Source organism: Excalfactoria chinensis, chromosome 8, assembly GCF_039878825.1.
Source record: "Excalfactoria chinensis isolate bCotChi1 chromosome 8, bCotChi1.hap2, whole genome shotgun sequence".
Taxonomy (NCBI): Eukaryota; Metazoa; Chordata; class Aves; order Galliformes; family Phasianidae; genus Excalfactoria; species Excalfactoria chinensis.
The window spans coordinates 18686273-18708167 of NC_092832.1; the positions used below are offsets into that span (position 1 = coordinate 18686273).

The 21895-nt window shown below is 49.3% G+C and overlaps 1 protein-coding gene across 16 annotated transcripts in view; it reads left to right on the plus strand.

Moving 5' to 3' along the window:
- PTPRF (protein tyrosine phosphatase receptor type F) overlaps nucleotides 1-21895 on the plus strand; it is a 342731-nt gene that overhangs the window by 290241 nt on the left and 30595 nt on the right. For 7 of the 16 annotated variants that reach the window (XM_072343754.1, XM_072343753.1, XM_072343759.1 and 4 more), the window contains 7 exons: nucleotides 2215-2408; nucleotides 7789-7815; nucleotides 9939-10056; nucleotides 12287-12865; nucleotides 13485-13582; nucleotides 18483-18736; nucleotides 19701-19791. In XM_072343754.1, coding sequence (XP_072199855.1) covers nucleotides 2215-2408; nucleotides 7789-7815; nucleotides 9939-10056; nucleotides 12287-12865; nucleotides 13485-13582; nucleotides 18483-18736; nucleotides 19701-19791 — 1361 coding nt within the window. The remainder of the gene's footprint in view (nucleotides 1-2214; nucleotides 2409-7788; nucleotides 7816-9938; nucleotides 10057-12286; nucleotides 12866-13484; nucleotides 13583-18482; nucleotides 18737-19700; nucleotides 19792-21895) is intronic. The other 9 variants (XM_072343758.1, XM_072343761.1, XM_072343764.1 and 6 more) reach the window with 3 other exon arrangements.

Sequence of the window (21895 nt, forward strand, 5' to 3'; positions counted from 1 at the left end):
AGAGCCAGAATATTGCATGTACAGAACACTTTACTGGATACGACAGCTTTAAAGAGAAATTGCTTTGTATTAGCAAGGCTGTCAGTTATGTCATCACGACTTAAGCCATTTCCTTTGAAAGTGCCAGAGCTCAGGGTGACAGTAGGAACTTCCGTGGCTTCATCCTGACCCCAGAAGCTGCAGATTTAACGGGAGGAGAAAGAGATGCAGCATTTGAGCAAAGGGTGATCTGTGCCTTGCCCAGTCCGTGTAGCAAATTGGAACTGGGCATTCTGCGGTTCCCCTAAATGGGCTACCACCGTCCCCCATGTCTCTGTGGCTCTGGAGGTGGTGTCTGGGAATGCTCACTGACTGCATTCCTGGGCTGGCAAACACATCTGTGTGTCTCCTGCTGCCTGTATTGTTTGCTTCAGTTCTCCTTCTTCAGACTTGTAGCCCAGGGGAAGCTGCTACCCCAGAAATGTCGCAGCAAGCTTTCTCGGTTCGTTTTCGGACACCATGGTTGGACATTGCGGCTCAGCTGTCAGGAGTGATTTCATATCCCTCCAACATGCTGATGCTCAGTAGATAGCCACGAATGAATGAGAAATGCTCAAAACAAATTGAACTTTCCCTCTTGGATGTGGGACACAGCATGTACCTCCCAGAACAGGGTAACTTCCCCTCTCTCAGTCACTGTTCCTCGAAACACTGCACTGCTCGCACTCACATCCCTTCATGCCCCACAGTTTCCCCACGCTGTGTCCTGCCAAGGCCAACTGCCTTCTGCTAGCAGAGCTTGGCACACAGCTTCTCTGTGGTTCTCGGGGAGGATCGTGCTGGTTGCTTGGGCTCCCAGCTGTGTGTGGGGGCAGATGCCGTGCTAGGACAGGAAAGCCCCATGGCTCATTCCCGGTCACTGCACTGAGTCAGATTACAGTGTGGGCTGCTCCAGCCAGAAGGTGGTAAACCTTCATGCGCAGCCCACTCCATTCCCATACCTTGAGCTGGCCCCATCTCACTAAGATGCCCCATTCCTCCTTTCTGTATTTTATTTAATTATGTACAATTAAGAAGGACATCTGGGGAAAATAATGAATTGCCCTGCGGCTTAAAAACTGTGCTTACCTGCTGGGTAGCTGTTTCTTCCCCATCTAGTTGGTTGAAATAGCAATGTTCATTATGTCTGCTTGTCAGCTATCCATCCCTAATTATCTAATACTGATTATTCCTTACTGAGCAGAGAATTGGGGCGTAGGGGGGTTTCAAACCCCTGGATTTTCCTAGGCAGTGAAGGGTGGAAGGAGCTGGGCCCAGGTCCCTCAGTGGTTGTGCTCTGCATGGAGCTCACACCCCTACCCCCGGCTGTTTCAGGTGGAAGGAGCTTTCCAGGAGCAACCAAGAGGCTAATTTTTTAGCATTGACATTTTTGTCACAGTCAATGCAAGAGCAAAAAGTAATAAGGAGGTAATTTTTCCAAATGGTAAATACGGTATAAATACATTTTTAAACGGGCCTCACCTTGCAAGAAAATTGATATTTTCTGGGCAGTGTAATTTTTCATTTTATTATCAAAAAGCATTCAGCTAGCCGTGCATGAAATACAGTCCCTAGAGCTGTCATAATCCCCACAGGCCCCTTTATCTGGCTGAGTTCAGTGAGCGCTGTCTGTGAGCTCTGGGTTATTGTTTTAGGATGGCGCTTTTCCTCCTCATTAACCTCTCACTGTCGCAAGGGAGGAGCGTGTGTGCTCGGGCTGGTGGCAGCACCGGGACCCCACAGGGCAGCACCCAGCCGTGCAGCCTGGGCTGCAGTGGGAACACGCAAGGGGATCTGCGAGGAGGAGGCATGCAGTGATGGGCAGCATGTAGGGAGAGCATCAGAACCCCCACCTCTGCCACAGGGCACCCCGAGCTGCCATGTTCCGTTATATTCTGCTTTGCTTCTGCCCACTGCTGGAGATGAGAGAGGGGCAGTTGGGGCTGATCTGGTACAGCTGCTTCTATTGGGTGCTCCTGCATATCACAGCCCTGCTCTCTCCCACTGGGAGCAGCAGAAGTGTTGGGATGTTAGTTCAGGGTTGTGTCACGTGGTGAAATGCAGTATGACCTCCTGGGCAGGTGCAGGGGACTTGTGGAGGCACAGCCGTCCCTACAGTGAGGTGGAAGGAAGGTAGCAATAGTAGAAGAGCTGATGGTGTGCAGCTGCTAAGTGTCCATCCTGTGTGTGTTACAGTGCCCAGTGCCCCACCACGAAAGGTGGAGGTGGAGTCTGTGAATTCAACAGCCATCCGGGTGAGCTGGAAGCTGCCCATCTCCAACAAGCAGCATGGGCAGATCCGGGGCTACCAGGTGACCTACGTGAAGCTGGAAAACAACGAGCCCCGAGGGCAGCCCGTCATCAAGGATGTCATGCTGTCGGAAGCACAGGTACAACATGGGGACAGTGGGCTGGCGGGCATGGCACCTTCCCTCTCTGCAGAGGGCTGGGCTGGCCAGGCCCAAGCATTGCTTGGCAGATATGGAACATGGGACACAGCCCTGCCTGAGCAGGGCGAATGGTTTATCCACGAGCTGTAACTGGTAAAAAGCTAATCAGGAAAGAATTGCTGTGGGAGAGATGTTGTATTTGGTGATGCTCCTCTCTTATCCCTTCTCCCACATATCCCTCTCTCTGCCTGCCTCATCCTGTGCTCACTCCAGAGGATCTTCAGATGGTCTTAAACGAGCTTCAGGTCTGCTGCTTCCGTGCTGCTGACTGAACCCAGAGCAAAGCCTCTGTCCAGGCTCTGCACACTCAGTGGGCACAGCTGCCGGGCAGGGCAGCCCTGGAAGGCTCAGCAGAGCCTCCCTTCCCTTTTGCTTGTGCAAGGCAGGGACTTTGTATAATTCACCAAGCTGTGAGCCAAGGCCCCGTTCCCACCCAGTCCTTCAGACGTGCTTATGGGCTCTGTAAAGCCCGATAAGCTGCTCTGCCTCTTTCTAGTGGTCAGGGAAGTTGTCAGTGCCCTGCGATGAAGCATAACTCTTCTTTGCAGCGAGGGTCCTTCATCCTGGATGACCCGTGCTGTTCTCAACAAAGATAATCATATAAATGAAGTACAGGATCTGCTGCTGTTGGAAGCGACGAGTAATCGATTCTGAGCTGGCTTGCTTGAATGATGCCCAATATAAATACTGGAGAGCCGCAACGATTAATTGATCTGTCTCCTGAACGCAGCTGTGAATCATTTATACGTTTGTCAGTGGGGAGCGTGGTGCACAGAGGCAGCTTTCCTCCCCATTCATATTCTGAAGGGTAAAACTCGGTAATAATAAGAGGAAAACTTTAAAGAGAAAATGCTGTGAGGGTCTTCACAGTGTTATCTGGGACACATCTTTGTTCGTTTCAGATGTTGCATTATTTTAACCGTTAGAAAAGCCACTTGCTGCCCTTTTCTGATTCCAGGAGGATATAATCTTCCATGTTGTTTGAACAATTGATGCTGTGTTGTTCAGCTGGAGTTTGGAGTTAATGGGTTAGTCTCAAGTGTAGGTGGGTAAAGCTGGCAGTGTTGTTCTTGTTGGTGTTTTCAAATATTTTCTGCTTGCCCAGCCGGTTCTGCTTTCATTCCTTACTCATACATTTCTGAGAGAGGAAGGAACCCCATGCCAGCATTCAGGAATGAGAGTACCGGAGCCAGAAACTTTCCAAGGGGTGCTGGATTTTGCATAGCTTTGAATGCGTGCAGTTATCATCAAGGAGGCAAGCTGCTTAAAGTTTCCCGGCCTGTCAAACCAATTACCAGTCTTTGATATTCAGTGAATTTATGTGGGAAAGTCCTTGTTTGCTGCAGTATTTTTTTTCCCGGCATATTTCATGCTGTGTTCATCTGCTGAGATTCATGAGCAGAAGAGAGTTGCACAGAAGTGACTGCTGTGAAGAAGTCATGTCACCCATGGGACAAACTAACGGTGACCCTGCAGGAAGGAGGTTTCACTGACTTGGCAGAAGAGATACCTCCCAGAAGAGTGAGAAGCCAGGCGTGACCTGTGCTTGTGGTGGAACGCATCTGCTCCAGAAGCGGAAGAACCCTGTGAGAGCTGCCATCTTTCAGTACAGCAGTGCATATCTTTGCTAACAGCCCAGATCAAACCTTAACAAATAGTCTGGGAAGAGTTATTTTCAGTGGAGCGAAACAAAGATTCACTGGAAGGTCACAGGATGTAGATGGAGTCCTGTTCAGGACTCAGAAATGTTTGTAAAATATAAACTGATGCACAAAGAGAGAATTAAACCAATTCCAAATGTGGGTGCAGGACAGAAATTCTTTGGACACGTAGGCAGAACCCCTCCTCCTGCCCAGACAGGCTGTCTGCTGATTTTGAGTAGGTATGTACCACGTAATCTGCTTCCTGCAGATGGTATGAAGACACTGGCATTAAAGCTGGCTCATGACTTCTGCTGATTGAAGACGAGAAATACAGAGAGAGTAAACGAAGATGAAAGGAAGAAGAAAAGGGAAGGAGATGTTAGCTATGCAGATAATACAAATTCTCAGTTTTCAAAACCATTTGAGCGGAAAGGACTAAACCATCAGCAGTGAAGTAGGGGCCCTGGCACTGGAGAGATCGTACTTTATTTTGCAGCCTCCTGCCTAGGGAGAAAAATCTGTCGTTAGGAAGGTCCTGCGATGGAAATGAGGCTTCTCCCTCCTCCCTGTGGCCATGCCTATGACTGATTACCTCGTCCACAATTCTCTGTGCCTTCTAGTCTGAGCTCTGTATGCAGTCACCCTGACCCCAAGACAGCATTTGAAAGGAATAAGGCTAGTCTGAGGTCTTGGCTGAGCCCTGCCTTGCTCATATAAATCCTTACTGGCTCAAGGGATTGGAGGATAGCAAGGCCATGGGGCACAGGAGTTAGGTTCCACAGGGAAGGGACCTGCTGTCTTTCCTTTGTCTTCAGTCTCTGAGCAGCTCCAGCAAGTCCACACAAGCAGATGGCTCAATCCCTTCCATCCCTTCCCAGCTGCCGGACTCATGTGCCTGCGGAGTGCAGCGTTGAGCAATGGCAGGTCTGAATCTGGAGCTCTGGGCACACGGCCGCCTTCTGTTGCTGAGTGATAGTCTGGGATCCGTATCTAGATCTCCTGCCTGTGCCCACCTAAGTTAAGAGTCCAGAGCGTTGGTGAGATGTAGCGTGCTTCATGATGAAAGAAAGGCACAATCTGGGAGGCATTTCAGTAATGGGAAAAGGAGAAGTTCTGGAGCCGTCAGACCCCTTCACATCCAACAACAGACTGAGCACCCTGAGCTTGCATCTGGAATTTCATTGTTGCACTACCGTCACTGAAGCAGAGAGCAGGATCTGCAGGAAAAACCCAATATCTGCTTCTGATAGTTTGGGATACTTAGGAGGGATTGAGTCTGTCTTTTCCAAGAGCCATGGTCAGGGAAAATAGCAATTCCCTGCTGAAACATGACTACGCTGTGCGGTGCTGAAGTGTAAAATGAAACGTTAAGGCACTGCAGCTGCTATAAATACAGACTGTTAGCTTTAGCACTTCCCTGAGCCATCCTGCCTCATGCATGCAGCACTGTCTGAGGTCTTTTTATGATGGCTCCTGGGCCTTTCAGATCAGTTTGTCTTGCTGACCAACCTTACACACTTAAAAAGCAATCAAGCTAGGATAGGAAGGAAATGTTTTGATCTGTGGATGATATTTTCATAATGAAACTGAATTTATACTAGGGTATTTATGCAGACCTGGGTTTTCGCTGTTACTTGTCCAATGCAGATCTCAAGGCATTTCTTTGCACTCTGATCTGATACAAGATTAAAGTCCACTGAAGACATAAGAGCAAACAGATTCTGAGCATTAAACATTTGGACTAAAATCCTTCTGGATGATAAGCTCCCTGCTGAGGTGCGAGAGGCTGAGGGATGCAGTAGCCTTGCTGTTTGTTGCAGCAGGGTATCAGCTGCTGCTCCTGCAGCTACACGCAGACAGCCCTGGAGCAGCATGGCGTGCTACCACCCCCATGGCCCCCGTCCATCAGGAGCACAGCGTTGGAGCAACTTCTAGTAGAAAGAGCTGCCAGCTTCACATCCTTCCAGCAGCAGGGCTTGATCAGGGCAGAGCATGTGGCTGTTGGTCATGGTGGCAGGTAGGACATCAACAGCGATGGATTGAAGCACACAGCAGTGGAAATAATACCAAGCTGTGTGTGGAAAAAAAGACCTTTAGGGACAGCAGTAGCTAGTTGTGGTCTTGGCTTGATAGGAGTTCTTTAGGGACAACTTGACCTCGTTGCTGAAATTAAATTCTAAGATGCTTTAGGAGGATGGGTCTGCTGCAGTCTCATGGCATCAAATAAGTAAACTATAATAAAGTCGTAAAAGAACCTTTCTTACATAGCTGCTGCTTTCTGAATTTAGTGAATACAATAGCAAATATTTGGAAGGTATGCCATGTATTTTACTGCTGGTAGAGTTCTCTACCACTGCAGTAAGCTCCAGCCTGTGAAAGCCACTTTAAATAGCCTGAGTACAAAAGGCAACTTGTAGTTTTAGCACCATTTAGGGCTTCTGCAGCAGCAGCAGGTTCCCAGGCACTTCAGCAGCATTATGTGGGCATCCTGGTGTCCTGGGGAAGGCAGGCTCTGAGTGCCATTTCACAGCTGGCAACCCAGGCTCAGCACAAGGCTCACTGCGGCTCACGCTGTGAGTCAGGAACAGTAATACCTATCTTCCACTTTCATCTCTGTGCTTGAACCCATCGACCCGCGTTTCCTCTGGGCAGATTTAGTAACCTGAGGTGTAACGCTTCACCTTGGCTGAGCGAGCACTCTGTGATCTCCGCAATCCTTCCTTTGGTGCATCAGCCACAGAGAACTGTGCTGCTGGTATGCCTGATGGTTATGATGCCATATAAACCCAAATCCCATCAGAAACTTGCATAGTCTCTCTCCAGAGCCATAATTGAGCTGCCATGGCTGCGATCCCTTGTGATCTTTTACTGGAAAATGTTTTCTGTAGAAGTGTTGCCTGCAGGGCTGCTCTTGCCAAGTGAGTGTTTGCTGCCTTGGTGTTGTGTAGTTTGGAATGAGGAGCTGTTTCCTTGGTACAGACACCACATCTACCCTTGTTCCAAGCCACGCAGCACAGTTGGAAAGGAACAGCATAGTGTGGAGCTCTGAGTAGGATCTTGGCCTCACTGTGTTTCCAAGTGGAGGCACTCCGCGGTTTTCTGAGGTCCTAAAAGCACTTGCAGCTGTTATAGAAAATAGATCTGTAAATATCATTTTGGTGCTTCCCTGCAAAAGTCCCCACTGTGCTGTGTGTGTGAAGTCCTTAATTCTCAACAAGGGATGATGGCCGCAGGATCACTAGAACAGAACTTGGAGATCAGGCCACAAAACCGTGTTGTGATTGCTGTCATGTGTTGGGACATCTCTGATTCCCAGAGCTTCATCCCTTCTTAGTCCTGAGAAGGCAGAAAAGTGTAATCAGAGCCAGAAGGGGAAAGGGCGGTGAAGTTAGGAAGTTAGGAACCTTTTCGTCTGTATGGGAAGGAAGTTCTTTGCCCCACTTTGTGTGAGTGAGCACAGACCTCCCGCTCAGGCTAGCAGCATGTAGAGAATGGCTCTGTCCCATTTCTTCCCTTGACACAGCCTGTGCCAAGTGACCCTCTGTATGTAAGTGTTCCAATCCCCCCACCCAGTCCTGCTAACCCCCGCTGTTGTCATCGTCATCCCCTTCCTACACGTTGCCCCTTAAAACTCTGTGTCTCCATTTTTCTCTCCTCCTTCCTTTCTCCCCCGTCAGTGGAGAGCTGAGGACTCCGTCGACCATGTAAGTACCACTTGTGTGTATTCCAGGTTGGAAAAGAGGGGTTTGGAAAATCGATTTGTGAATTTTGTAGACACAGTGCTGTCAAAACATCCTTTTCACTCCCTTAATGAGGCTGGAGAGTTACATTGTGAAACCTTCCGCAAGCAGCAAATCCAGAGAAAATTGGCATTTAGATTGCTACTAAATGTAGAAAAGCAATTGACATTTCCTATAATCTGTATTTCCAGCTTGTTGTAGTGCAGTTTTAGGCAGGCTCAAGTGATTGACTCAGGAGGTGCATCCTACTTTCTGCAGTAGTTGGCCCACCGAGTTACACAGTCAAATTAGATATATAATCTTTAAACCGCATTGATTGCAGTCATGAAAAATAACCTACACTTTCAACCATGACCTTTGGCTGAAACACAGATAGTAATAAGAAAACAATCACATTTAAACAGTTAAATTCAATTTTTTCCATATAATTTTGAAATATCAAATTGGAGGAACAAACTCGAAAATGACCTTTTTAGAGTCAGCAATTCAATTACGTGCCCTACTGTGAGCTTCTCCGGCACAAAGCATTTCTCCTCCTGCTTTATATGGAGGAGTTGCACTCGGACTGGCTTTGTCATGCCAGCACTGTGTTTACATTATGCAATCAGACCTTCTTTCATCCATCCCTCCTCTCTCTCCCCTCCTCCCGGCTCTCTTGCTTTGCTCCCGGTGGCATGCTTTTGCGTGAGAATTTCTCTTTGCATGGATTTGGGAGGAGTGAATTCTCTTGGGATGTTCAGAGTCTGCAGGTTTTGTGTGAGTGCTTCCCTGCGGGTCCATTGGCACCCATCGGACTGTGAGTCCACTCACCCTCACGCACACACCTGCTGCAGGGGCAGAGTTGGGATGGGACTCTGGTTCACACGGTGATTTTGGCGGGGTTCTTGTTGGTGCTTGTTGATTTTTCTCTGGGCTGGCTGGTTCTGCGATGGTAACAGGGTGATATTGATGAGTAAGCCTGGGCAGGTAACCTGAACCAGCAGCACCGACTGGAAATCAGCAGCTTTCATAGTGTGGGTGTTACTGGGAGGGAGTGATGGGAGACTGGCTGTGCTCCGAGAGGCACCGCAGGGACTATGGACAAAGATCAGACCCTGGAGCAGCCCCTAAGAGTGCCTGAGCTGCCTCTCCTCAGCCAGTGGAGCTCAGCCCATCTCTGTTCTTATCATCTGGAAGGACAAATCACGAACCCTGAGCCTCTGCCTCCTGCCCAAAAGCTTCCCAGCCCCTTCTAATGACTCAGCGAGTTATTAGTGCTGATGGTCCCGATCCCCTTCGTAGCACCCACAGCTGAATGCTGTTCAGAGGTAACTGCCCTGGGTCTCTGAGAGCTGCTCCGAGAGCTGTACAGACCTGGCCAGCAGGGCTTGGCACAAGTCACATTACTGCTGGAGGCCAGGAGTGAGGAGCGGTGCTCGTGCTTTGATCTCTAATAGAAGCGTGGAACCATGCCTTCCTCCTGCCCAAAGGAAGCCAAGGCACGCAGGGCTGTTAGTGCACTGCCTGCTCCCAGACCTCCCACAGTGCAGGGTTTTCCCTCTGGGTCTTGCCAGTGCCTGGTGCTGACCCATCCATGCCTGCCGTGCTGTGCCATGCCTGGCAGGGAGGGCGAGCATGGTGCTGCGGCGCTGCAGGTGCTCCTGCCCCAGGCTGCGCTGCTGTCAGAGACAACCTTAAAAACCCCCTTATGAGCCCCCAGGAGGTTTCCACAGCTGGCTGATCTGGCTTCTGCTCTGGTTCACAGCTCCGCAGCCCTCTTACTCTCAGGCTTACTGTGTCAGGGTTACAGCTGTTCCCTTTCCTCCTGTGCTGGCCCGCAGGTTCTGGTGGGTCCCCAGGAGTGCCAAGTGTTAGGGGTGAGGTGAGGCAGCTCGGTGCTAGAGCGGTGGCAGTTATCATTTGCTGGTTCCATGGGGGAGCAAAGCGAGATGTGTGTGCTTGGGTGCAGTGCACGAGTGTGCTCCAGCAAGTGTGTTGGTGTGTTGCTGTTGGAGATGCTGACCCTGGTGCCCTCCATTTGCCTGCTCTGGTAACGGGTGTTTGTTCTTCTCATTTGCCTCTTCTCTGCCTCGTGTATGCATTCCCAGGAGACGGTCATTGGAGGCCTGCTGCCGGAAACCACCTACTCGGTCACGGTCGCTGCCTACACAACCAAGGGAGATGGTGCCCGCAGCAAGCCCAAGGTCATCACCACCACAGGGGCAGGTGAGTGTGGGGAGCAGAGATTGCAGCCTCACAGGGGTGGTGGTGGAGCCTCTCAGGAGGTGCCCGGGAGTACAGGCAAGGCATCTGTGCAGGAGGAAGCGAGAGGGCTGGAGATGCCACAGAGGTACATGCTCGTGTGATCTGCAGCCCTTCCTACAGGCTTTGCCATTGGATCACCCGAGCAAAGTGCAGCAAACAGACGGACACTGCCAGGGCCCACAAGAGAGCCATGAAACTCATGGTCCAGAGACCTGGGAAGAGGAAGCCTTAAAGTCCAGGCTCTCCCTCAGCTTTGGAGTTACAGCCTGCCCTCATTTAGTCCCCTGGTGCAGCAGCGGTAGGCGAGTGCCATTTCTTGCTTCCTGTGGTGACTGCAGTGCTGCCTAGGATGGCCATTGGCGTGGTGGGCCCTCAGGTGCTTCTCAGCTTCCCCTGGCCTTTGCTACCATCGCCTTCCCTGGCTTACATACCTCAGCCAACCTGTTCCTAGAGCCGTGATAAAGCCTGGAATGCAACAAATACTGCTGTAGGAGTGCTGCGGACACAACTACTAGGTCTGGTGATCCCAGCCAATTCATTCTGCTCTCTCAGTAGAGTAGACTTGTACCTTGTGCCTAATGCCAGGAGCTGGGGCACCCTGGCATTCATCAGGTGATTTCCTCCGGATGCGATCAAGCTTGCCTTCAGCAGTGGCATCAGCTAGTTGTCATTATTTTGTCCTCGATTTTCCACTCATTAGACCTGTCCTTCAGATGATAATCCTGCTGCTTCTCACAGCAGCCACAGGAACGGTATTTACCACTGGTTATTATGGGAATGCAGCTTGTGCAAACTGAGAGCATTTGTTCCTGGTGCTTTTAAACAGGAACAGCTTGCTATCTCCTCCGCGCTGCATATGGGGAGCTCCAGAGGTAGTTTCCACTGTCACAGTCTCAAATGCTGTCTCCCTCGTGCCTCACCATGGTGTAAGCTCTGTTCATCAAATTGCTACAGCTGTCCTATGAGCAGGAAAGCTTCCTAAACATCCCAGTGTTGCACTGTAAGCCACAGTGAGTCTTCCCACGTTATGATGCGTATTTGAAGTTAATATTTTGAATCAGCTTCAAAAATAACGTGTCCCATAATACTAGCTGCTGTTAGATGTTGTATTACAAGTACAAGGAGGATGGCATTGGCAGTGGAAATTTAATTCTGTGTCTTAAATACCTACAAAAACACTCCCATAGCTGCCTTTGCACTGGCTCATCTGCAGGCTTGACCTCACAGGGGAGTGTTGGTATCGCCCTCTCATGGCAAAATTGGGACATAATTCTGTCAAATACGTGTTTCTCTTGTGCTCATCTGTGGGCTCAGACATTTCAAAATGGTACGTGAGTATTTAGCTAGGTTTGGCTACAATCCCATTTTCATTTTCACGTCAGTGGCCCCATTCCAATGGCTCTGAGTATCTTCCCTATCAGTTCATTTGCTTACAAATCTGAGCTGATATGAAGACGCATCCTTTCTTAAACTGAAGGAGATCAAAGTATTAAACCATCAATCTAAAGCCATCAGTTCCTAACCCGTGACTGCAACACCCCTTGACTTGCTCAGCATAATCAAAAGTCCCACGGAACTCTTGTGTTCACCGCTCACATCGACACTGGCATCATGACTCTGTTCATCAGCTAAAGCAAAACGCATTCTGATGGTAAACAGCCCACCCAGCTCTGCTTGCTGCCACTGCAGATGGTAACACTGCAAGGTTTCAGGATGAAATTAGTCTGCCTCCAGACAGACCAGGGCACTGGACTCGGGCTTCTGTGTGGCTGGTGTCGAACTGAGCTGGGGCCACATGGCCTGGTGCTGAGCACTGGCTGGAGAGTCTGAAGACCACTGATTAGGAGGACGGGATTCAGCTCTTCTCTGAGATAAATGGGAAACTTTGAGGTACCTTACACCTTTCCTGTAAAAGGGGATGAATTTTGGGGCTGGATGTGGCTGGATTTATTGCCTGTTTAGATGGCGGCACGTGGGAAAATGGCAGCCAAGGGGCTGTCTGGCTCCAGCTTCCCTCACCACTGGATTAGGGTCGTTCTGCCTCTATCCATGTGAATTGTCTGTCGTCCTCTTCACCCTGTTGTCTGAACTTTCCCGCTTTCCTCAATCCTCGCGGACTGAGCGGCAAGGAAGCTGTCCTTCCTCTCCCTCCTCCCAGGCTACAGATGGTCATTGTGTGTTTATGTTGCAGTCCCGGGGAAGCCCACCATGATGATTAGCACGACAGCCATGAACACAGCCCTCATCCAGTGGCACCCACCCAAGGAGATGGTAGGGGAGCTGCTGGGTTACCGGCTGCAGTACAGACGTCTTGATGAGGAAAAGATGAACACGATAGACTTCGGGAAGAGAGACCATCACTACACTGTGACCAACCTGCACAAGGGGGCCACGTACCTCTTCAAACTGTCTGCCAAGAACAGAGCTGGCCCAGGAGAGGAGTTTGAGAAGGAGATCACTACTGCAGAAGACGTGCCGAGTGGTTTCCCACAGAACCTGCGCGTGGTGGGTCTCACCACTTCCACCACAGAGGTTGCATGGGACCCCCCAGTCTTAGCAGAAAGAAACGGCAAGATTGTCAACTACACAGTGGTATACAGAGACATAAATAGCCAGCAGGACCTGGTTAACATCACCAAGGACACAAGTATCACTTTGACGAATTTGAAGCCTGATACTACTTACGACATCAAAGTGAGGGCCCGCACCAATAAGGGGGTTGGGCCGCTCAGCCCCAGCATCCAGTCCCGGACCATGCCCGTTGAGCAAGGTAAGCGGCCCTCTAACAAGCCCTGACAGCAAACTCTGGCTCCAGGACAGGGACCTTTGCTTCAGTTCGCTTCCCTTGGCTTTGTCTAATGAGGTCAGGTACTGTGTGGTTCCCTAGTGTAAAAAGGGGAGGCTCAATGAAGGATTCCTTAAAGTTGTCGTTTGGGATGGAAGGGGGGTATTGGTGGTAGCTTAATTGCTTTCGTCGCTCCACAGGCACACTTTGCTCTTTTATCTGTACATGAAAGGCTCTTGCTTGAACTAGAGCAGACAGCTGGGTAGGATCATCTGCAGATCCAGTACCTGAGCACCACTGCTCTTTGATCATGGCAAAGGGCCAGCAGAGTGTGAGTGGAGAGGGGAAGAGAAGACTGCAGTTCAGCGTGCGGCTTCATTTCTGTGATGCTGGGAAGTATAGTCAAAAAGGGGAACTTTACTGGAGACTGGAGACTTGGTAAAAGGCTGCTGCTCTTTTCTCCTCATATCTCACTTCTCTGCTGTAGCTGACCTCTCTGACGTCTGCTGCTGAGTTAGACAAAGAGAGACCTGGAGCTGAGCTGCTGCCTGGCTCTCTGCTGACTTGGCCCACAGTGCTGAAAGATGTTGTTTCTTTATTTCAGTGTTTGCTAAGAACTTCCGTGTCAACGCCGTCATGAAAACATCCGTGTTGCTGAGCTGGGAAGTGCCTGACTCCTACAAATCTGCAGTGCCTTTTAAGGTAAGGGTGGGATGCAGAGAACAGGGAGCTGGCAATGAGCAGGTCTGGGAAAAGCAGCACCTTGACATGCTGCCTGGTGTTTTCAGGCCATCAGACAAGAGAGCGGCAGAGCAAGGTCAGATTGCTCATTGGCCTGGGGTCTCTTGGATCTCAGATCTCCAAGCCCAGGTTTTAGCTAGCTGCTCTTGTTTTTGAGCACCTGTGTGTAAACCATGAAGCACAGAAGAGCACACTGCTGCTTGATTTCCCTCCTTTCACTCTTCTCAGTCAAGAAGATACTGTAATTTTGTTGATTTCTTTCTCTTTTGATCAGTTGTGGAATAGCCGGCAAGCACTTGCAGCTCATGGTAATAAACAGGAGTGAATAATGTTAGTTGAAGCGTACCAGCAGAGGATGCCATCCTGTCTTCTCAGTAGCAACTTTTGCTATGTACCCACTTCTCCCTTGTTTCAAGCTCTTGAAACTTCTAGCTTGCTTTTTCTAATAGGGATGGGAACTCTTTGGGACCCTGAGGTTACTGATGCTTTGCTTGTGAGTGGTTGCAGTGGTTGTTCATATGGTCCCAATCTGTGTGTTGCTCCTCCATCAGTTCTTTCATTATCTTATATTTAGTATTTGCATAGCTGGGACCTACCGGTCAGGCTTGCAAAAGCTTGTCATGATGCCTGATTAAGAGTTGAAGTGTGAGAAGTTACAGATGTGATTTAATCACATTGGTCTGAAAATCAGTTAGTGAATCAAACTAAAAACGACTCCTTCTGCAACAAGTCCTGTCTCAAACATGAGGATTGCTTTTTTCAGTTGCTGCAGAACATCAGAGCAGACGCATAAATCTCAGGGAGTAAAAGAGTATAAGGAACGTCCTCACCCTTGGGGTATCACAGGTGTGAGCAATACACGCTGTGGGGGAGCCATGGCCAGGGGAATGGGAGGGAGGTCTGGGGCTACATCCATGTCAGTGCGTGTGAGCATGTCCTCATCCTTGCTGTAACTCTCCTTGTCCAGATCCTAAAGCTGAATTACTGTGATCAATAGCAGGCACTTGTTAACATGCAGAGTTTAGCTGAGGCAGACAAGGCATTTATGGAGACCTCGTGGTATTCAAAGCTTTCCCAAGCGTAGGATGTGTTAGGTTCAGTGTTCAGAAATCTGGCCGCGAGGAACTTCACTGATCTGAGTACTGTGCACTCTGCTGAAGAATCAGTCCACTTCATCTTGCCTTATTCCTATGGTACAAAGCCCACATCTCTGTCTGGCAGCTCAGTGCACGAGAGGGACAGTGTGACCTTTGGAGTGTTACTAACATGGAAGGATGGTGGGGTGGTTGGAGGTAGCCAGGATCCAAGGGCATGGCACTGACTTCATGTCTCAGCCTGGGAGCTGCGACTGCTGGCACAGTGACTCAGGATCTGCCCCTGCTGCGGGTTAACCCTCGGATGACACAGGAGCAGATGGCATTAGCCACTTACTAGCTGAAGAGCAGTCATGCAAACAAGAGTGTTACGAAGATATTTCTCTAATAGTATCTTCTTTCTGTTAATACTTGCAGGCTTGCAGGCACACACGAGTTGAGGTGAGGAGCTAAGAGGGTCAGATCCAGGTCGCTGACTGTGTCAGTCGAAGGAAATCCATAACTTTCAGGACTTTGTATTTTTATAAACAAGACTCACCTCTCTCCTCTAATTCGGGCACATGGGATGCTGAGGCCAGAGCCTAATACTGTAACTAGCATAGCAGATAAATCTCCATGGGAACAATTAGTATTATCTACACTTGATAAACAGTCTCACGCTAAATCTATGTCCCAAAGGGTGTCATATTCTACTTTAACAGATTTAATTAAAGTAGATATTGTTCTGACAATGAATAGTGGGACACAGGCAGGACTGTTGCTGTTTTTTTCAGAGAGGATGAGCTGAGACCTTAGGAATTGTCATTGCTACCAAATCAATAATGAGGGTTTTTGTTCTCTTTGGGGAATTTTCACAGCTTCTTCTGGTCCAGGAGATAAATTCCTTGTAAAATGTTGCCCAGTCTATGTGCTGGTGCAGAGGCATCGCTCCCTTTCTATTTCAGAAATGAAGAAGGTCATTCTGGAGCTTTCACAGAACATGTAAGATGGATACGACCTTCTCCCTGGGGATACCGCATTGCCCTGAGACATTCTTCAGCTGAAGAGCAGGATGGGGGATGTACTGGTTGTTGGAGGCAGCATCACAAAGTGTCTTAGAAATGGGGAGAAGGAGTAGCACATTCTGGAAATGATTATGATGTAGTTTCAGAAATAGCCCTTGGGAACCTGCACGGTGCTTTCTGACATGGTGTCCCATGGAATGTAATACTCCTGCCCCTCAAAAAGTCAACTTCATCTACTTCTCCATCAAGCAGTTATTTTTGCAGTGTTGCGCACTGTGTGTCTTTTCACCCTTTAGTTCAATCTATTCTTTACTGCCTCAAAATCAAGCAGCAGACCTTCAGCAGTGACATTTGGACCCACCTAGCTTCTAGCCTTGCATATTCCCTCTAGTGAGTAAGAGCAGTACGAATGACATTTTACAGCAATCCATGGGCTAGTCAGCAATGTTTGGCAGTTCAGAGCCCCTGGGCCAAATTTGCTGCTGACTTAAGTAGTTACCAGTGGGCCATGATGCAACCTCTAAATAGCATTCCTGCTTGAGCTCCCGGGCATCTCCAGCTGTGCACGAATGACTGTTTGTGAGCCCTTACATTACTGTAAGGTTTGTGCAGAGACCTTACCTAATGGTGCATAACATTTGAGAAGACAATGTGTTATGGCAGGTAAAGGAACGTGGAACTGCTACAGCAGCAGTTAAAAAGGGGGAGATTGGAGAATAATTCAGGAAAGCACTGCAGATGCCAATTTCACCATCTTTGGAAATGAATTTCTGTTCATGGCAGTGAAAATCATCCTCGTATCAGGACTGCATCGAGGACTGTGTCCTGGCTGGTTCTAATGCTGGGCAATCAGGGAAACACTGAACTGAAGTGCCTGACCATCTTTTCAGCCTCCTCTTGCCCCAGGAGAACAGCTGTGTCCCCAGCAGATGTGTCATGCACAGGCAGTTGGTGAGCAAGTGTCTTCCCCAGAGCAAAAGCAGAAGCAGTTGGTGATGCCTTTATTAGGGAAAGCTTCATAATGAGAGTTTTCATCTGACAGGCAACTGAACTCATCGTGAGCTTTGCATCATTGCAGCAGATCTCTTAGTGTTTGAAGTTTGGTTTTGTTTAAGCCTGTGTTGGAGCATGTGAGGCGAGGTCTCACTGCTCCCAGTGGACACTTCATAACCTACTCTTGTCTGGAATACCTGGGTATCCACAGCCACCCTCCTTTTGATTGCCTTTCAGCACATGGGGCAGCCAGCAGGGGCTTGGGCCCTGCAAACCCCATCTTTATTTCAGTACTTGGAACTTATTTTTGCAGTTCATCCCTGAAGACTGAAGCGCATCAACAAACAAGTTGGACCATGTCTCTCCTCCATTTCAGCTCTTCACTGCAGCTCTGTTACCTGTTGGGAAACCCTTCTCAGTTCCCAGCACCCTTAAAGCCAGGGCACAAGAAAATGGGGCTCTTTTTCTGTCCCAGCTTCCATCACAGTGATCTGGAGAGGATCTGAAGCTTGTGCTGGGTATTGCTGTTGTAAGCTTTGAAGCACTAAATGCTGAAGCAGTGCTAATAAGCTGCCCTTGTCCCAACAAGCTGCCAGCTTTCAGCAGATTGATGCCACCTGCTGCAAAGGTGACTTGGAAGGAAAGTTCAGCCCCTCCCTTGCTGCCTGTGTCAGCCCACACAGCAGGCTCAGCTGGCAAGAGATCTGTCCTACTTCAAGTCATTTTTCTTCCACGGAGCTGGCTTCTGACTCTCAAGGCCGCTGTTGGAGAGAGCGCATTTACTGTGTGGTCTCTGCCTGTGGCATGCAATAGCTGCCACAGTGCAACATGCTCCATCTCTGCCCTTGCCTGTTCTTGGCATGCCGTGTCTACACCTTCATCACTCTCCTGCCATGCTGGATGGAAGGAAGCAGCTGGTTTGTCCCAGTTGGGGTGCAACCTCTGCTCCCTCTGGTTCTCCAACACCCCCTTTGTCTCCATCTCCAGGCTTTGAGTTTTGGCTTTGCAGAGGCATTGCTGTGCATTTTGGGGCACAGGGATTGTTCCAGCAAGAGGTTCCTAGGGCAGTGCTCATGGCTGCAGGGCCTTAGTCAGGGGTAGGCATGGCTGCAGCAGGATGAGAAGAAAAAGCCCTTAGCTGAGGGCTGTGCAGGGGGGCACCTGCAGCAGCAAAAAGCAGAACCGGTCCCCTGCCCACGGCCAGCACAGCATCAGCATCTGTTGTCATGGCAACAGGGTGTCACACCTGCAGAGCTGCCATTTGGTTCAGGTCCCGATCTGTGAGCCCTGTGTGGGATCTGACAGCCGTCAGCAAGGCACGTACCCCCCGGTCACCTTGCTGGGGGGTGGGAAGCTGCTCAGCGCTAACCACTCCATCAGGCATCAGCTGAGAGACACGGGAGCGCCACCAATTTAAAGCAGATGGGATTTTACACCAAAAGCATATTGCTTGTTGAAGCCTCATGAGACAGGAAACAAAGAGCCATTCATCTCTGTGCGAGGGCAACACGCAGCCATCTGAATTCCTCCTCCGAAGCAACATGTGTGACATGAGGCTGAGCACCAGGCTCTGCCCTTATCACTGCCCCATGGCTGCGAGGCATGGGGATCACTGCTCAACCCTCTGCTGGGGGCCGCTCTTCTTTACCTAAAGACTGATGGCTGGTTGTGAAGCACACAGTGCCTGGACAGCTGAGGGAGGGCCCACAGCCAGATTGTTGTTTGTGATGCTGCTGACGGCTGCATAAGCATGTCTTTTTCCCATTTCAGATTCTGTACAATAGCCAGAGTGTGGAGGTGGACGGACACTCCATGAAGAAGCTCATAAGTGACCTCCAGCCAGACACGGATTATTCTTTTGTATTGATGAACCGTGGGAACAGTGCTGGGGGCCTCCAGCACCTCGTCTCCATCCGCACTGCGCCTGACGTCTTGCAAAGCAAACCCATTGCCACCAACAAGTACATCCAGGAAGGAAAGTTCACGCTTACCCTTCCCAAAGTGCAGACCACTGTGCCAGTTCGGTAGGTGCTGTCCCTGTTCAGTTGGGTCTCTTGTGACAAGAAGAGGGGAAACAGTTTCAAACTCAAAGAGGGGGGATTGAGACTGAATAGAGGAGTGGTGAGGCACTGGAACAAGTTGCCCAGAGAAGTGGCAGATGCCCCATCTCTGGAGACACCCAGGATCTGGCTGGATCATGTTTGAGCACCTGATGGAGGTGTAGATGTCCCTGTTAATTGCAGCAGAGCTGGAGGAGGTGGTTCTTAAGGGCTCCATCCAACTCAAATGGTTCTACTATTCTGCGAAGATAGATGGAGGGGGGAGGATAAAGGGCTGAAGATGGGGAGCTGTGCAGGGCAGGCCACTGCCAGCCTGTGGGCTCTGTGATCTGAGAGTGAATTTCAGAGCAGGCTGCAGTACAAAGCCAGGCATTTACCTGTGTGAACGTGGGCTCACACTGCTGGCTCCTTCTGAGCAAATATTTACATGCAGTGAAATTAAGACAATTCTCTGACAGTTTGCCCTTGCCCTGGTGGGTATGCTCCAGATGCTACCAGCAAAAACACAGTTGAGAATCAGGGGGAACTTTCTCTGACACAGTATATAATATCCTTTAAATAAATAATGCCTAAAGCCTCAAGGAGATTAAAAAAGCGAGTTTGTGGAAGTCTTATTCGTTACTGTGGTATCCTTGTGCTGAAGCACAATTCCCCCAGGGTTCTTGCTACAATCCGATTATATAAATGTCCTTCTTGCAGCTCCTGCACCACCCTATGGAGCACAGTCTGTAGATCTTCATTAACCTAATGAGCGCTAACAAGAGAGTTCCCCTCTCTGGTGCAGCGGGAGAGCTGGCCTCCTCCTTCCTGAGCCCTTCTGCCACTCAGAGGGCAGGGAGAGGAGCAAGTCATCTTAGGGGGGGGATGCAGGGGGAGAGACCTGCACATGCTCTTCACTGCCCTGTACTCATGCTTTCCTTCCTGCCAGGTGGTACTACATCGTGGTTGTGCCAGCTGAGCAGAGCCCCAGCATCCCAGCAGCACGGTGGCGAACGCCTGATGAGATGGAGCTGGACCAGGTAGGAGCATGCAGCAGTGCTGCAGTAGAAGTGTCCTCCAGGAGCTGCACAGCTCCCTGCACAAGCTTGTTGCAGGCTGTGTGCATTCACCCATAAGCGCAGATTGCCCCGTGCAGGAGCAGCACACGTGTGGGCGCCGGCAGAATCTCACACAAGGGTTTGTAGGCTCTTTCTTCCCCACATACATCTACCCAAAGTAATTAGGGAAAATTCCAAGAAATCACACACCCAGATTCACAGAAATCACACACGGGTCCATTAGGAGAACAAAGTTGTAAGCTTTGAAGCACTCAGAAATTACAAAGTGTTAGAAGATGTAAGTCAGCCCCTGCTTATCATTAATCTTTAATTACATGATTGCAGAGTCTTTTCCATGGGGTCCCAGCTCGCTCCAGGTACGGGTGGATCTGTTCAGCATGTGAAGCAGAATTGTGTAATGAAGAGCCATCATTTGTAGTTCTCCTGCATCCTTTCCTTACAGAAGCTCCAAAATAGCACAAGGAAGAGAAGAGTAGGATAAGAAAGGGTGGTAGGATGAGAAAGGGTGGTGGTTTGATTTCGGTAGCTGAAGGCAATTCAGAGAGCTGGTTTCTATCTCTAATCACTTTACCTAGTCCTGGGCAAACACTGTAAAACACCATTTGCATTAGCAGTCGCTGTTTTGCCTTTTTGTGGAGTCCTCAGTTTGAGATCCTGAAGCCTTGCTCGCAAAGCCTGAGCATCCCCAGCTGCAGAGAAAGGTCAGTAGAACTCTGCTGGATGCAGTCAGTGCAATAAAACACGCTAAGTTTTCTTTAAAAACAAAACAAGCTGACGGCTTTTCAATTTGACATTCAAAATGAGTGGACATTTTTTACATTTATGTCCTTGTGCCTCTGTTCTCTCTCTGTAGAAATGAGGATAATCGCTTTCATTTCACCTCACATGGGTGTTTGGAAGATAAGATCATTAATGTTTGTGAAGCACTTGTAATATTACAGTGATCAGCACCATAGAAAAGCCCACGAGGAAATTATTAATTTTGTCTTCAGAGCTGGGTTTGAATAGTAAGCAATAAACAAAGCCTCGGGCTGCATAATGCAAAGAAACAAAACGAAATATGGCAAAGCTGCTCCTTGATTAAGCGCTGTCTGTCCTGTGTATTGAAGGAAGCAGGGGAGCTACAGGAAAGATGGTTTGTGACTGCGTCATCAAGGATTCGAACACAGGGCACGGCTGAATTATTTTTGTCCAGGTGACAGTAATTCTGACATCTTCTAATTTTTCAGGATCTAAACTTTGCAAGCCTAGCATTCCTTTGGTGCAGACTTATGGTGTGTTACATATATAGGTGGCAGTAACATCCAGCAGCATCCATCACTGCTGGGAGCCCCACGGCTTTGTGGGGTGAGCCCAGGCTCATACATACTCCAGCATGGCTCTTAGGAAGAAGGCAAGGGTGGACTGATGAGAGGGAAGAGTAGGGGGTGCCTTACAGGGCTGTCATGCTCAGAGGGTGAGCTCAGCGGGCCTTGTGTGCACATCTCTGACCCCAGCCCTGCAATAGAACCAGCGTTCCCTATCTGCCCTGGTAACACTCATGTGTTTCATGCCTCCTCCTTCGTTGTAAATTAGCATTTCTGTTCAAGGTCTGGTGTTCGTTTTTATTCATTAGAAAAACATCTTTAAACATCCGAGAGTCGTTCTTAGCGATGTAATTGAATTTTTTTGTGTGCTTATATCCTTTTTCATGAATTTGTGGCTGACTATGAAATTTGCCATTTTTGCTCTGAACATCCCATGAAATCCGTTATCACTGAGTGATTTACGCAAAGCTCTGCCTGCAACACAGCAGCAGGTGAAATATGGAAGCTCTGACGGAAGGGAAAGACACAGCAAATGTCACTTTTTCCCTATACATCAGCGTCAGTTGTAACTCACGTCCAACGTCCATAAAGAATTTCCTGACTTACTGCCCAGACCAACACCAGGGCCAAAAAACATGGCTAGGTTCCCTTGTAGACCATTGGGATGGCAGGGGTTACATTGGGATGACTGGTTTCTTCATACTGCCATGTCCAAATCCAACCCTTTTCCTTGCCTTCCTTGTGCTCTGCTGAGCCTT